Genomic DNA, 17,763 nt, shown 5'->3' on the forward strand with positions numbered 1-17,763 from the left:
GCCCGGGTTTCCGTTGTACTTTCCCAAGAGCCCAGTACAGTTCTCTGTGCCCAATCCTCACTGTGGGCAGGGAACACGCCTACCAACTCTCTCTTATTTTATTCTCCCAAGAGCTTAGTACAGTGCTCTGTACACAGTAAGTGTTCAATAAGTACCATTGATTGATTGGGTGCTAGAGAAATACCTATTTTCTCCTCAGGAGAGACAGCATCTTCCCTGAAACTAATAGCCAACCCTCAGCAAGCCCCTCTGTTCATGTTGTCAGGGGTGGCTGTCACAGACACGGCTGTTTTGTCACGACGATTTGGTGACAGTGTGACTAACAAACAAGCTGCGGAGAGGCACCTTCATAATCAATTACTCCTTATCAGTCCAGGGGTCTCCAGGAATCAAAAGTAATGGAGGAGAAACCGAGATGAAAGACATGACTGTTTTTCAGTTATTTCAATGTCTACTCTATTTTATTTGTGCATATTTATTCTATTCATTTTATTTTGTTAATATGTTTTGTTTTGTTCTCTGTCTCCCCTTTCTAGACTGTGAGCCCACTGTTGGGTAGGGACCGTCTCTATATGTTGCCAACTTGTACTTCCCAAGCGCTTAGTACAGTGCTCTGCACACAGTAAGCGCTCAATAAATACAATTGAATGAATGAATGAATACTTCCTCCTCTAGGCTGTAAACTCCTTGTGGGTAGGGAGCGTGTCTACCAACTTTATTGCACTGTTTTCTTCTGAGACCTTAGTACAGTGCTCTGCCCATGGTAAGCGCCCAATAAGTTCCATCAATTGATCAATTATAATTGGTGAAAATGTTTTCAAATGGCCCTCCCCTTTCCCACTGGAGTTTTCCAAGAGATGTCAACCGGTTGTTGAGAGCCGAAGCTGTTTGGAGTCTAAAGCCAGTGCCAAGCCTAAACACATCTGTTTGATTCCGGCCCTGAATAATAATAATAATAATGGTTTTAGTTAAGCGCTTACTATGTGCCAAGCACTGTTCTAAGCGCTGGGGTAGATACAAGGTAATCAGGTTGTCCCACGAGGGGCTCACAGCTTAATCCCCATTTTGCAGATGAGGCAACTGAGGCGCAGAGAAGTTAAGCGACATGCCCAAAGTTACACAGCTGACAAGTGGAGGAGGTGGGATTAGAACCCATGACCTCTGACTCCTAAGCCCGACCTCTTTCCACTAAGCCTCGCTGCTTCTCCAAGCCACATGTCTCCTATACCTTCCATCGCTGTCATCCTGAAAAGTTTCTTTCCAAAATAGAACTGATGACCCACCCCTCCCTAATCCCCACAAGACAGAACCCGTACCCCTCAACCCGGTACTGAGAACCCCAACAGGGGCGGGAAAACATACAGATCGAGAGCCTCTATGAACTACAAGTTTGTATCGCGTCCTTGTGTGGTCTTCTATTTCATCCAGTCGAACGAAAACACACAACGTGAGTGCGACGCAGCCCCATTTTCATCTGCTGAGTGTCGAATTATGAGATTGGGAGTCCTTTCTCGACACTGCCGTGATCCAATTCTGCAGCTCGACGTAATATCAATTAGTAATCAAATATCTTTAATAATGTTATTGAACGCCTCTAGGGCACGCTACTATTTTTAAAATGTCGTCGATTGCTGGGGACAACCTCATTAGGAGGCTTAAGTCGTAACGGGATGTCGGCTAGGGTTTTTCTGAGAGGAGAAGTGTCCCAGGAAGATGTCACACACGTATACACGCGTGCACATATGTTCATATATCATTTATTCTCTGGTGTCATCAAAACGCACTCGTACAGTTACCTGTTCATCTTGCATTTTCCTCCGGTCCCAGCTATCTATCAATTATTTATGTCTCTCTTCCCCCATTAGACTATCAACTCCTGGAAGGCAGGGAACTGGCGCCTTTTGGTTATTTTGCCATCATCTCCCAAGTGCTCAGCACCGTAGTCTGCCCTCAATATGGATCATTGATTGACTAACAACTGATTGTTGAAGGCTGTGAGAAAAACCACGTGTTGGAAATAATAATAACGATTGCATTTGTTAAGCGCTTACTATGTGCAAAGCACTGTTCTAAGCACTGGGAAGGATACAAGGTGATCAGGTTGTCCCACGTGGGGTTCACAGTCTTAATCCCCATTATACAGATGAGGTAGCTGAGGCACAGAGAAACTAAGCGACTTGCCCAAAGTCACACAGCTGACAAGTGGCGGAGCCGGGATTTGAACCCATGACCTCTTACTCCCAAGCCCGGGATCTTTCCACTGAGCCACGCTGCTTTATCCTAAGGGCATGAGGACCATGGGAAACCAAAAAGCATCCTAACTCCACAGTGGGCTAAGATTGGATGTGAGGGAAAATCAGGAAGACTGCTGGAGAGACAAGTTTCTGGGGAGATGGTTGCCATTGTCGCTGGGGTGGGAACGAAATCCAGGAGGACAAACACCTGGGCCTGGTAGAAAGGCCTAAAAGTAGGAGGTCCTGGGTTCTAATCGCAGCTCTGCTACTTGTCTGCTGTGTGACCTCTGGCAAGTCACTCCACTTCTCAATTCTTTGGTTATAAAATGGAGATTCAGAAACGGGTTGACAAATTTCAATCAAATTGATTGAGCGCTTCCTTTTCTGTTTTATGGTGTTTGTTAAGCGCTGACTTCGTGTCAAGCTGTTCTAAGCACTGGGGTTGTTAAACGTTTATCAGGTTAGGTACGGTCCCTGTCCCACATGGGGCTCACAGTTTAAGTAGGAGGGAGTAGGATTTAATCCCCATTTTGCAGCTGAGAAAACTGAAGCACAGAGAAGTGAAATGATTTGCCCAAAGTCACACAGCAAGCAATTGGCAGAGCTGAGGTTAGAACCCAGGTCCGTACTCTTTCCAATAAAGAAGCAGCGTGGCTCAGTGGAAAGAGCCCAGGCTTGGGAGCCAGAGGTCATGGGTTCTAATCCCGGCTCCGCCACTTGTCAGCTGTGCGATTTTGGGCAAATCACTCAATAATAATAATAATGATGATGACATTTATTAAGCGCTTACTATGTGCCAAGCACTGTTCTAAGCACTGGGGAGGTTACAAGGCGATTGGGTTGTCCCACGGGGGGCTCACAGTCTTCATCCCCATTTTACAGATGAGGGAACTGAGGCACAGAGAAGTGAAGTGACTTCCCCAAAGTCACACAGCTGACAACTGGCGGAGCTGGGAACTTAACTTCTCTGGGCCTCAGTTCCCTCATCTGTAAAATGGGGATGAAGACTGTGAGCCCCACATGGGGCAACCTGATTACCTTGTATCCCCCCCAGCGCTTAGAACAGTGCTTTGCACATAGTAAGCACTTAACAAATGTCATTATTATTATTATTATTAATAGGCCATGTTGCTTGCTGTGTGCAGAGCACTGAACTAAGAACTTGGGAAAGTACAATATCACAGTATAACAGAGTTGGTAGACACATTGCATTCCCTGCCCTTGACTTAGGCTTAGATTGTCAGCCCCATGAGGGTCAGGCAGGGATGGGGTGAATAATAATTGAGTTAATAATAATAATTGGGTTAATAATTCAATCCTATTTATTGAGCACTTACTGAGTGCAGAGCACTGTACTAAGTGCTTGGGAGAATCTCGCCTGATTATTTTCATTTATCCCAGTTCTTTGTACAGTTCTTGGCCCATAGTAAGCACTGAAATATCTTTCTTCTTCTTATTTTTATGAGGAGGAGGAAGCTGGAGGATTCTTTAAGGAGGCATAAAGACTTGGCATCCCCTTTTGGGCTCATCTCCCGAGACCTCAGCTAGGGTGTGCCGTGGTGGGAGCCGTGACAGGGAGAGTAATGTCTTAAGGAAATGATAAGAGCAGCTCATCAGATCTGTGGTTGGAGCTGTGCCTCTGGCCCATGGAAGATACAACCGAATAACGGCGCCGGACCTGAGACGCCTCAGGGGGAGAGGAACAGATTAGACTCCACGTGAACTCAAGGGTTTTCCTGGCCTCAAGCTAGAGGAGATAGGGCAGCATTTAAACATTCATTTTAAGGTCTAGCTCCCCTTCTAGATCGCAAGCTCCTTTTGGGCAGGGAAACTGGCTACCAATTCTGTTGTATTGTCCTCTCCCAAGCGCTTAGTGCAGTGCTCTGCACACAGTAAGTGCTCAATAAATATGATTGAATGAATGGTCTGCTAGACATGACTCTTCCCCCAGCTTCAAAGCCTTATGGAAGGCACATCTCCCTCAAGAGGCCTTCCCAGACTAAGCCCCTCTTTTCCTCATTTCCCACTCCCTTTTGTGTCACCTTGATTTGCTCTTCCCCCCCACACCCAGCCCCACAGCACATTATATCTATATCTATATCTATATCTATATCTATATTTATATCTATATATATAGATATATAGATATATATAGATATAGATATATAGATATAGATATATAGATATAGATATATATATCTGTAATTTTATCTATTTATATTGACGTCTGTTTCCCCGGCTCTAGACTGTGAGCTCAATGTGAGCAGGGAAAATCACTGTTTACTGTGCTATTGTGCTTTCCCAGGTGCTTAGTACAATGCTCTGCACACAGCATGTACTTAATAAATACGATTGAATGAATGAATGTTCTGCACACAGTAAGCGCTAAGTAGATACCACAATGATTGATCGACTCTTGATCTCTTTCCTTCTAGGATTCTCAGAGGTCTAATACTCACTGACATGCATGGCCATTGAAGAATTTACAAGATCCTTTGAACCATAATTGCCTTGCAGACATTCACACCAAACTAAGGTACAATACTCCCCTTCCCTCCCTTCCGCTCCCCGCCCCCCCCGCCCCACACCTATTTCCAATGCAGTTTTTCCAGTGACAAATATCATTGCTTTGCTCTACATCATCATGGTGTGATAAGTGGCTATTTCCATATTAATGAGTATATGTTTTAAGAATTATTCCATGAGAAATTGGGCACCTGTGCAATAGATTTTTAAAAGAGCCCATTATTTGTATGTACTATTAATGGATGGCAATCCTCTGGAAATTAAATTCAAAAAATAAACTTGTGTTGGGGTAATAAAAGTGCAGAATTAATTCCCTATTGGGTTAACTGAATTTCTGGAGGTTCTGTTTGACTTAAAAGAAACAGCGTGGCCTAGGGGGTAGAGCGCCGGCCTGGGTTCTAGTCCCGGTTCCAACGCGGGCTTGCTGTGCGACCTTGGACAAGTCACTTCACTTCTCTGTGCCTCAGTTACCTCATCTGTAAAATGGGAACACTGTGAGCCCCATGTGGGACATGGACTGCGTCCAACCTGATTAGCTTGTATCTACCCCAGCATTTAGAACAGTGCCTGGCACATAGTAAGTGTTTAACAAATATCATGAAGAAATTTAAAACAAAGAGAGAGAGAAGAACTTTTCAAAGGATCGCGTAGAAATCCCCCATTTAAGTACACCAAAACTCACTTTTCTCCCATCTCTCCTGACTTAGGAGTAATAGTATTTATCAAGTGCTTACTGTGTATAAAACACTGTACTCTACAGAGAAGCAGCATGGCTCAGTGGAAAGAGCCCGGGCTTTGGAGTCAGAGTTCATGGGTTCAAATCCCATCTCCGCCAACTGTCAGTTGTGTGACTTGGGGCAAGTCACTTAATTTCTCTGTGCCTCAGTTACCTCATCTGTAAAATGGGGATTAAGATTGTGAGCCCCACGTGGGACAACCTGATCACTTGTGTCCCTCCAGCCCTTAGAGCAGTGCTTTACACATAGTAAGCACTTAACAAATACCATCATCATTATTATTAAGTGCTGGGGAAATAATGCCCAGGTGGAAATTAGACATTGCCTCTCCCTTCTCATCCTTCCTGCACTCCAACCCTTTCCAAAAACTTTTGTTTTTTATATATTATCTGTAAAGGGGTTTCCATGTGCCAAGCGCTGTATTGAGCACTGGGGAAGAGGCAAGATAATCAGGTCAGACACAGTCCCTCACCTACATAAGGCTCACAGTCCAACTGGGAGGAAGAACAGCTGTAGAATCCACATTTTACAGATGACAAAACAGGCACGGAGAAGTGAAGTGACTTGCCCAAGTTCGCACTGCTGGGAAGTGGCGGAGCCGGATTAGAACCCAGGTTCTCTGATTCCCAGGCCCATGCTTTTTCCACTAGGCTTTGCTGCTTCACCTGTATATGTGTATATATGTTTGTACATATTTATTACTCTATTTATTTTATTTGTACATATTTATTCTATTCATTTTATTTTGTTAATAGGTTTTGTTTTGTTCTCTGTCTCCCCCTTCTAGACTGTGAGCCCACTGTTGGGTAGGGACCGTCTCTATATGTTGCCAACTTGTACTTCCCAAGCGCTTAGTACAGTGCTCTGCACACAGTAAGCGCTCAATAAATACGATTGAATGAATGAAGACTTCCCTATTGATAGATGAAACGAGTTAAGTCTGATCTGGTCACAGATAGACTGTAAGCCCGGTGTGGACAGGGGTCACCTCTCTTTATTGCTGAATTGTACTTTCCAAGTGGTGCTGTACACACCATAAACACTCAATAAATACGATTGAATGAATGGTTGAATAGTCCTTAGACTGTGGGCATCTACATATACTTATGTAGATGCTATGTCTTCTACCTCTATACTGTTCTCCCAAGAACTCAGTGCAGAGCTCTGCACCTAAAAGATGTGCCATTTATTGTTTGACTGTCACCCTCCTGAGGCCATGTTCCAAGTCTTTTTCATCACAATGCTCCCCCGAGAATCAGAAAACCTGGCTGGAAGTGAGGACAGCCTGTGTTACGGACAGACAGACCGACTCCAGAGAAGTTGGCTGATTCCCCGGTACCTATCTGCGATAACCTAAAGGTCTCTTCGGGGTGGGAATCTGAAATAAAATAGGGGGAAATTGCTCCTCTGTACTCTGTGGGGTATCCTGGTTTTAAGCAAAAGCAAGCAATTAATCAGTAATATTTATTGAGACCCTACTGTGTGCACAGCACAGTACTAAGCAGCGCTTTGGGAGAGTTCAATAGAGTTAGAAGAGATAATCCCTGCTCTCGAGGAATTTATGGTGCAGTGGTGAATCGGTAGCTATATTTGACATAGCTAAATTTTGGAGGGGGAGACACGATGAGATGGAAATTAGCATAGTCTGGATAGACAGAACACAAGAAACGCCAAGCTTCAACACCCTCCTAGAAATCTACGTAGGGCTTAGTGTGAAGCTGAAAATCCAGAGAGAATAATTGGCCTTTAATGATCAATGCCGGTTACCTGTACTGACAACACATGAAAGACGGCATTTAGTGAGGGGACGAGAATTTAATCTGTACCTTGGTTTCCCAATTTCCCTTCTAGCAGTTGGAAAATACAAGTTAAACGAAGAACTGAGTTAAACATTGGACTCACGTAACTAACTCTGTTCTTCCAACATTCTAGACTTGCCGTCCAGTCAGAAATCAGGACATTTTTGACTCCTCTAGACAGTAAACTTGTTATGGGCAGGGAACAGGTCGGCTAATTATATTATATTGTACTCTTCTAAGTGCTTAATACGGTGCTCTGCACATAATACCATTGACTGATAATCCTGCTCTAGATGGACACATTGCATCCATTCTGGAAAGTCTGGAAATGCTTGGTGAGGTTAAGATGGTAACTGCACATGAGATTTACTGAGATCATTCAACTGCCTATGTTGTCCCAAGTTCTCCCCAGATATGCACGGTCTTCAGTTATCTAAATAATTCAAACAGTTATTTGGGTTTTGGTTTTGTTTTGTTTTCTGCTTCAAATATCCAAACAATAGTTTGGGGCTTCATTTTCCAGATCATTACGGATGTAGACTCCTTGATCATTCTCCTTAATAATAATAATAATAATAATAATAATTGTACTTGTTTAGCACTTACTATGTGCCAAGCACTGTTCTGAGCACTGGGGTTAGATTCAGGTTAATCAGACTAACCCCAACAGGAACATGGGAATGCACAATCTGAGAGATTTCCCAATTAGGATTTTGAGTGAGATTCCTGTTTGCCCTTCTTGAGTTCTTTGTGCAGGGATCTGTCTTCTAACTGTTGGATTCTCCCAAGCATTTAACACCCCAGAGATGCTCAATAAATATTAATTGATTATTCTCTTCTCCCCCAGGAACGAAAAATAAACTTAACCAGAGGATCGCAAACTTTTAGGGATTATAATTTGTCTATGATGCTTGGAAAACTGGAAGATACTTATGTTGTAAGGAACAGTCTAGAGGAGCAGTCTCTAGACTGTAAGTTTGTTGTGGGCAGGGAATGTTTCTGTTTTTTGTTGTCTTGTACTCTCCCAAGCTTTTAGTAGAGTGCTCTGCACACAATAAGTGCTCAGTAAGTACGACTGATTATCCACCACACCAACAGGAGAAGCATCATGGCTCCGTGGAAAGAGCCCGGGCTTTGGAGTCAGAGGTCACGGGTTCAAATCCCAGCTCCGCCAATTGTCAGCTGTGTGACTTTGGGCAAGTCACTTCACTTCTCTGGGCCTCAGTTCCCTCATCTGGAAAATGGGGATGAAGACTGTGAGCCCCCCATGGGACAACCTGATCACCTTGTAACCTCCCCAGTGTTTAGAACAGTGTTTGCACATAGTAAGCGCTTAATAAATGCCATCATTATTATTATTATTAATGACATCACCACTCTGTAGCCCTACATGCTTTTGAAAGTACAATTATCCTAGCTCTGCCACTTGTCTGCTGTGTGACCTCAGGCAAGTCACTTCACTTCTCTGTACCTCAGTTCCCTCAACTGCAAAGTGGGATTTAATACCTGTTCTCCTTTCTACCGAGCCTGTGGGCCAGGGACTGTACCCAGCCTGATCGACTTGTATTTACCTTAGCGTTTAGAACGGTGCTTGACGCATAGTAAGCGCTTAACAGATACCATTAAAAATTTTGCTTACACTTTGCTACCATGGAGCAGACCCTGAGCCTCAGTTCTGTGCAGCTCCTCTGTTCTTTGCAACCCAAGCTCAAAGCAAATCTAAATCAGAAGGAAATCGGCTAGAAGGAGTGGTCTCTATGGAGTGAGAGTCTCAGCCCCAGAATTACAATTTCTAGGCTAAAGCCACACTTCAAAGTGGCCGTGCTCAGCCAATCCGAGGCTTCTGGGAAAAAAGAAATTAAACAGGTCCGAGACCAAAGGGTAACAAGACCCAAGAATGAAAATTGTAATTTCTTCCTCCTCACTTCCCCTTAAACTGCCTTGTAGAAGCAGAATGTTCTACCACGAAGGTTTCTTGGACTTGAGCCCAGAAATCAATGAAAACTCCCAAATACTAAACCAAAGGGCTACTTGATCTGCAAGCCCAACTTAATCATTCTCACCCTAGGACTAGCAATTTCACTCCTGAGATTCCATCAATATATATCTCTTTTTTTGAGAACCTCATTTCCAGGAAAATCATTTCATAAAGACGACCACGGGGCTTTGATCTCCAATTTGAAAAATGGAAGCTTGGGCCAGATGGCCCATCTATCGTGGTGATTGAAAACCCTGCAGAGATTGTTTTCGTTTAGGCTGACGTGCTATCACATTGGAGAGCCCGAGATCAACGAATGATCCACCCAGAAACTCTCCCATCATCGGATCGGCAAATCCCATTTAATAAACGTCATTCAGCTTTGTGATTGGGTGAGGACCTAAGATAAGAGAGCCTGAAGATCTGGATGTAGAGGATGTGTATCCTAAAACTGTGCTCTGGAGATTCTCCGTCAGGTGGTCGAGCCAGGGAGATTGTTGATGTCAGCTGAACGGACGATTGGTCAAGAGGCCAAAAAGTTCACCCTGAAAACTTGCCAACCACCATGTCGACCAGAGGGTAAGCATCTAAAGATGGGAGTGCTTAGTTCAGTGTCCTGTTGCTAGGCAATACCGTTTCCATGCAGCCAGTCTTCTCCTTTCTTAAAAGGCCAGCGTGGTCTGGGGGTTGGGGGTGAGGGTTCATTTTTCAAATGCATTTGTATAATTTGCAGTAATAATCACGGGTTTTGAACTCTCACCCATTTGCCCCTCAACTTAATAAACCCAACTGGGCGAGAGCCAACTGTGGTCTGTGATCTCACTCGGTATGAAACCGTACTTGGCACATAGTAAGCGCTTAACAAATACCGTCATTATTATTATGAAAGCCTGCTCCTAACCAAGACCTTGACAGCAGTATTGGAGTCAACTCTACTGTTGGGAGACGGCGGTCGTCAAATGATTCAGACGGGGAAAGGGGTCGTCTTTAGTGCCATCTCTACTGAATCGAAGGTTTGCTCCAAACGATGCAATCTGCAGACCGCTTTTCACCATGGAGCATGATTAGAATCAATCAATCGGTGGTATTTGTTGAATCCTTACTCTGAGCAGAGCACTGTACTGAGCACTTGGGAAAGTACAATACAACAGAGTTATTAATCTTATAGATTATAAGAATTCAATTGACTAATAATAATGGCATTTATTAAGCACTTACTATGTGCAAAGCAATGAAGAACTTCCTAATCCCCTGTGTATTTGACCCTTCATTTAGGGTGACCCCGCCACTTGTCTGCTGTGTGACCTTGGGCAAGTCAGTTTACTTCTCGGTTCCTCAGTTCCCTCATCTGCAAAATGGGGATTTGATACCTGGTCTCCCTCCTACTTAGACTATGCGCTCCATGTGGGATCTATCTTGCATCGAGCCCTGCGCTTAATATAGTGCTTGGCACGTAGTAAGAGCTTAACAAATACCACAATCATTATTATTATTAAGAGCCCTCATGAAAGAGAAATTGCCCCAGAATAGTGGGGCTCAGAGAGGTAATCAAGGTTGGGTACATGCTGAGGAAAAGTCAGTGCATTTCTTTCCTTGCTGACATATTCACACTGTGTACAGCGCAAGGAGTTGAACTAGCCATATCTTTTCAAATGCAAATCCTCTTGCGTCTTTGTGGGAGAAGATGTCAGAAGTGATGATGTTTTGTTAGAGACAAGAAATACAATTTCCTTTCTCAATCTAAGAGGATCTGATGCTGGGCCAAACCTTTTTTTTTTCTTTTTAATGGTAGTTGTTAAGTGCTTACTATGTACCAGGCACTGTCCTAAGCACTGGGGTAGATACAGGCTAATCGGAATGGAAACAGTCCATGTCCCACATGGGGCTCACAGCCTCATTTTACAGGTGAGGTAAGTGAGGCTCAGAGAAGTGACGTGAATTAATAATAATAATAATGGCATTTATTAAGCACATACTATGTGCAATGTTCTAAGCACTGGGGAGGCTACAAGATGAGCAGGTTGTCCCATGGGGGGCTCACAGTCTTAATCCCCATTTTACAGATGAGGGAACTGAGGCCTAGAGAAGTTGTCTTGTCCAAAGTCACACAGCTGACAATTGGTGGAGCTGGGATTTGAACACATGACCTCTGACTCCAAAGCCTGTGCTCTTTCCACTGAGTCACACTGCTTCCCCGTGAGCCATGCTGCTTCCCTGGGTCTCCCAGCTGATTAAGTGGTGGAGCCGGGACTAGAATCCTATCCACCGTGCCATGCTGCTTCTCTGGGGGTGAATCAAAGGGAGTTGGTCTTTACTGACTCTCCCCGCCCTATCTTTGTTCTTACAAATACTGATGGCATTTATTAAGCGCTTACTATGGGCAAAGCACTGTTCTAAGCACTGAGGAGGTTACAAGGTGATCAGGTTGTCCCACGGGGGGCTCACAGTCTTAATCCCCATTTTACAGGTGAGGTAACTGAGGCACAGAGAAGTCACAAAGCTGGCAATTGGTGGGGACGGAATGAGGTAACTGAGGCCCAGAGAAGTGAAGTGACTTGCCCGAAGTCACACAGCTGACAGTTGGCAGAGCCGGGATTCGAACCCATGACTTCTGACTTCAAAGCCCGGGCTCTTTCCACTGAGACACGCTGCTTCTCTAATGGTACATTGAACGTGGTTCTCTAGTTAGGGCTCAGAGCGGTCAGTGATTCTGGAGGCACTGGTGGGCCTGGCGACCACGGGGCCAATAGGGCAGAGGGACGAGATGGCTTCTACAGCTCCTCGCCCTCAGAGGAGCCTCCCCCCTGCCCTGTTGGGACAAAGCGAGGCTGAGTCACGTTGGCTTTTGTTAGCGGCCACCATCCCCTGCGTGTATTTCCCCAGTGCGGCCCACCCCCACCTCCGCCTCCCCACCCCTCTCTGCAGAGGGTGGGTCGTCTCAGTCAGCCTAACACCACACAGCATAGGGAAGGGGTGTAGGGAAGTGAGGCCGCTCTGAGGTCAACAGATTTGGTAGTCACTCAGTCGGCATGGCCTAGTGACAAGAACACCGGCTTGGGTGTCAGAGGACGGGGGTTCTAATCATCATCATCAATCGTATTTATTGAGCGCTTACTATGTGCAGAGCACTGTACTAAGCACTTGGGAAATACAAATTGACAACATATAGAGACAGTCCCTACCCAACAGTGGGCTCACAGTCTAAAAGTTCTAATCCTGGGTCCGCCACTCATCTGCTTCCTCTGAACCTCAGTTCCTCATCTTAAAAACAGGGACTAACATCCCTACCTCTTCCCACTTGATGGGAATGTTGGGAGGCCAAAGCTGAGGCAATAGAGCTTCAGAAAATGAAAGGGTTCGCTTGTTCACTTATTAGTACTGAATCCGTAAATACGATTGAATGAATTATTCCAAGACCCTCCCAATACCCAGCTGAACCCAGCTCATCTTCCTGAGTGACCCCCAGAATTGTGTAACATTAATAATGATAATGATAAGCAGCGTGGCTCAGTGGAAAGAGCCCGGGCTTTGGAGTCAGAGGTCAGGGGTTCAAATCCCGGCTCTGCCAATTGTCAGCTGTGTGACTTTGGGCAAGTCACTTAACTTCTCTGACCCTCAGTTACCTCATCTGTAAAATGGGGATTAAGACTGTGAGACCCCAGTGGGACAACCTGATCACCTTGTAACGTCCCCAGCGCTTAGGACAGTGCTTTGCACATAGTAAGAGCTTAACAAATACCATCATTATTATTATTATTGTTATTATTATTATACTGTTTTTTGTTAAGCGCTTACTACGAGCCAAACACCGAACGAAGCATTAGCTACAAGCTTGGGCCCGGTCCCTGTCTCACGGTTTATGTCGGGGGAAGACAGGGATTTAATCTCCATTTTACAAATGAGAGAACTGAGGCACGGAGAAGTGAAGTGATTTGCCCACGGTCCCACGGCCGGCGCAGGGCAGAGCCGGGATGAGAAACCGGATCTCTGATGGATTCAGTTTCCAAAGGAACTCCAAAGATAGTCCGACAGACACCTACCCCTCCCAAGCCCCCCGACACGAACCGGTAAACAGGCAGGGAAAAAAGTCCAGCTAAGCTAGGAGCCAGGCGAGCGACATCATGTCTTCCTCGTTGAAACCATCAACATATGTTCCGTCTTCTGTCGCACAAGGGTGCTACTCCGGAGTCGCGAAACGCCCGGGCTCTCGGGGAAGCGAAAGGCCTGCCTACCTGTGTGCTCGTATTTGTGTCGCAGGAGGGAGCTGCTTTTCTGGAATGTTTTGTCACACAGATCGCAGGCGTACATGCCGCTCTCCGTCTTCTTGATCTTCTTCCGCGACAGGCAGGAGTCGGAGTCCGTCAGGTCATCCAGCCCCGACATGTAGTCTTGCGTTCCATCGAGCAGCTCGCCCTACGATAGGGACGGAGAGGGTCACCCCGTCTGCAACAGCCTCCCGACCCCCCGGGCCCACCCACCCGCCCTACCGCCAAAACGAACAACGGGTCTTCCACTCCGAAGGAAACCCCCGCCCTGATTTTCTGCACCAGCTCCATCATACTGGACTCCCCCGAGCGCTCAGTGCAGTGCCCTGTGCTCAGCAAGCAATCACTAATTACCACCTACTGATTGATTGATTGACTGATGGATTGGGCCCCATCCCTCACAATTCCCTGACCCCATGGATAATAATAATAATAATGATGACATTTATTAAGCGCTTAATATGTGCAAAGCACTGTTCTAAGCGCTGGAGAGGTTACAAGGTGATCAGGTTGTCCCATGGGGGGCTTACAGTCTTAATCCCCATTTTACAGATGAGGTAACTAAGGCACAGAGAAGTGAAGCGACTTCATTCAATCGTATTTATTGAGCGCTTACTGTGTGCAGAGCACTGTACTAAGCGCTTGGGAAGTACAAGCTGGCAACATAGAGAGACGGTCCCTACCCAACAGCGGGCTCACAGTCTTTGCCCAAAGTCACACAGCTGACAAGTGGCGGGGCTGGGATTTGAACCCATGACCTCTGACTCCGAAGCCTGAGCTCTTTCCACTGAGTCACGATGGATCTCTGGCATCTCCAGGCCACAGGGGTCGCCAATTATTTTGTGTGTGGGAGGGGTTTCCTTTTGAAATATTTATGATTATAATTTTATTTATTTTTATTAATGGTGTATAAACCTATAATTCTGTTTATTTATGATGATGCATCAAGCAAAAACTTCTCACTCTCGGCTTCAAGGCTGTCCATCCCCTCGCCCCCTCCTACCTCACCTCCCTTCTTTCCTTCTCCAGCCCAGCCCACACCCTCCGCTCCTCTGCCACTAACCTCCTCACTGGGCCTCGTTCTCACCCATCCCGCCGTCAACCCCCGGCCCACGTCTTCCCCCTGGCCTGGAATGCCCTCCCTCCCCACATCCGCCAAGCTAGCTCTCTTCCTCCCTTCATAGCCCTACTGAGAGCTCACCTCCTCCAGGAGGCCTTCCCACACTGAGTCCCCTCCTTCCTCTCCCCCTCCCATCCCCCTTGCCCTGCCTCCTTCCCCTCCCCACACCACCTGTATATATGTTTGTACAGATTTATTACTCTATTTATTTTACTTGTATATATTTGCTATTCTATTTATTTTATTTTGTTACTACGTGTTGTTTTGTTGTCCGTCTCCCACTTCTAGACTGTGAGCTCGCTGTTGGGTGGGGACCGTCTCTACATGTTGCCAACTTGTACTTCCCAAGTGCTTAGTACAGTGCTCTGCACACAGTAAGCGCTCAATAAATACGATTGAATGACTGAATGAATAATCATGGAATGTGTTAACCGCTTGCTATCTGCCAAGCACTGTTCTTAGCGCTGGGGTAAGTACCAGCTTAGCAGGTCAGATAGAGAAGCAGCATGGTATAGTGGATTAGAGCCTGGGCTTGGGAGTCAGAAGGACCCGGGTTCTAATCTCGGCTCCGCCACTTTTCGGCTGTGTGACCTTGGGCAAGTCACCTGACTTCTCTGGGCCTCAGTTACCTCATCCAGTTACCTCAGGTACCTCAGTTACCTCAGTTACCACAGATGAGCAGCGTGGCTCAGTGGAAAGAGCCCGGGCTTTGGAGTCAGAGGTCACAGTTTCGAATCCCGGCTCCGCCAGTTGTCAGCCGTGTGGCTTTGGGCAAATCGCTTCACTTCTCTGGGCCTCAGTTCCCTCATCTGGAAAATGGGGATGAAGACTGGGAGCCCCCCGTGGGACAACCTGATCACCTTGTAACCTCTCCAGCGCTTAGAACAGTGCTTTATTCTTCTTCTCCATCTGGAAAATGGGGATGGAGACTGTGAGCCCCATGTGGGACAGGGACTGGGTCCATGCCAATTTGCTTGTAATAACAATAATAATAATAATAATAATAATAATGGCATTTATTAAGCACTTACTATGTGCCCACCACTGTTCTAGGCATAGGGGTGATAAAAGGTAATCAGGTTGTCCCACATGGGGCTCACAGTCTTAATCCCCCTTTTACAGATGAGGGAACTGAGGCCCAGAGAACTGAAGTGACTTGCCCAAAGTCACACAGCTGACAAGTGGCAGAGCCGGGATTCGAACCCATGACCTCTGACTCTCAAGCCCGGGCTCTTGCCACTGAGCCACACTGTATCCACCCCAGCAGTTAGTACAGTGCCTAGTGCAGAGTAAGCGCTTAACAAATGCAATCATTATTATTATTATTGCATCAGACACAGCCCCTGACCCACCTGGGGCTCAGAATATTAATTTCTATTTTACAGATGAGGGAACTGAGGCACAGAGAAGTGAAGTGGCTTGCCCAAGGTCACACAGCAGACGTGGCAGAGCCAGGATTAGAACCCACATCATCTTTCAGCTAAACCACGCTGCTTCTCTAAACACAGAGCCTCCAACCTCTAAGCCTCCAGACCCAACGGGACAGGATTCCCTGACGAACCAAAGGTAAAACAAGAAAAAAAAAAAACGCTTAAGAATTTATCCGGAAACAAAAAAAAAATTCAAAATAGTTCCTGAAAAAAAGCCCCAGTCGGTATCCCCATTTGTTTGTTTTCTCTGTGCGTAACTTTGGGAATCATCTGCATTGGTAGAACACCATTTTTAATTGAATTTTATATTTAGGTACAAAACGTTATTATTATGCAATCCATTTAAATGTATGTCTCCCCACTGAAGGCCTCAAGCCACATTTTTATATTTAATTTTGTAATTTGAAATAGGGAATATTAATAACACTTTTTTATCAATGTTCTATCTATGTTAAAACAGCCTTCAGCATTAAGCAATAATGAATGCGGATCAGTAAATTATTAAATTTCCTGCTATTTATTTCGTCTTGATCCAAAGGAGTGCAAACCTGCGCGATAACGCGCAGTTCCAGTTGCTCTCTCTCAGTCAGGTTTTTTTTCTCAGGGAGGCGGGAGTTGGAGGGGAGGGTCTGCGCTTGCACTAATTAATATTAGGGGAGATTAGAGGGGCTTCGGTGCATTTGCGAAGAGGGCAGATGTGCTGGAAATTGGGGGGGGGCCTGGAACAGCTGTTGGAAAGGTGCGTGGTGCTATTTATGCCTCTGGAGTGCGGGCCCGGGAAACCCAAAATGTCAAGCCTTCTCTGATTTTTGCCTTTGAAGCTGTAAACCATTCGCTGGTCAGTAAAATGACAAATGGAGCCGAGTAAGCCCCAGGCACCGATGTCAAAACAAACTCTGCCACTAAACTGGATACATTACACGCGTGTGCATGTGAGAGTGTGCACACGCACACGTGGATACACACATATGCACACACACTCATCTCTCTTCTTCCCTATTGTGAACGTCTGCGAAGGTATGTGACATCTCTGGCACGTCCTCAAGGCCTACCAAATGTTGTGAGCCGTCTAAAGTCCTAACGGCTGACAAATACAACGTAAATAAACTCTCTTCCTCACCCCCAAATCGAAGTTAAGCTCTTCCAAATGCGCTTTCATCCGTTCCTCTTGTTCTCCCCCTGACCACGTGCTTACAAAGTTGAGGGTCCCGGCGTTGCATCCATTTATTTGTTCTAGCCCGCTCTCTTTTTTGAGTTCGCGTCCAAATAAATGCCAGTATTTTTTGCAAAGATTCATCTCTCCCTCCCCTCCCCCAGCCAGGATCATTTTTCCCAGGAAAGAGATCGGCTGGGTGTTATTTTATTTTGTTAGTATGTTTTGTTTTGCTGTCTCTCTCCCCCTTCTAGACTGGGAGCCCACTGTTGGGTAGGGACCGTCTCTATACGTTGCTAACTTGGGCTTCCCAAGCGCTTAGTACAGTGCTCTGCCCACAGTAGGCGCTCAATAAATACGACTGAATGAATGAATGAAATTGAGTACTTCTCTTCTTGGGCTATTCTACCCTCCCAAGGGCTCAGTGCAGGGCTAAGCACAGAGTAGCTGCTCAGTAAGTTCTATTGAGGGATTGATTGTGAGGTCATTGAGGATAGTAATTATAGCATAATTATATATAT

General features: G+C 45.7%; 1 protein-coding gene across 6 annotated transcripts in view; it reads right to left on the bottom strand.

Moving 5' to 3' along the window:
• ZEB2 (zinc finger E-box binding homeobox 2) overlaps nucleotides 1-17,763 on the bottom strand; it is a 187,273-nt gene that overhangs the window by 3,852 nt on the left and 165,658 nt on the right. For all 6 annotated transcript variants that reach the window (XM_038750989.1, XM_038750990.1, XM_038750992.1 and 3 more), the window contains one exon: nucleotides 13,507-13,687. In XM_038750989.1, the coding sequence (XP_038606917.1) occupies nucleotides 13,507-13,687 (181 nt within the window). The remainder of the gene's footprint in view (nucleotides 1-13,506; nucleotides 13,688-17,763) is intronic.

The sequence above is a fragment of the Tachyglossus aculeatus genome, chromosome 9 (genome assembly GCF_015852505.1).
Source record: "Tachyglossus aculeatus isolate mTacAcu1 chromosome 9, mTacAcu1.pri, whole genome shotgun sequence".
NCBI classification, from domain to species: domain Eukaryota; kingdom Metazoa; phylum Chordata; class Mammalia; order Monotremata; family Tachyglossidae; genus Tachyglossus; species Tachyglossus aculeatus.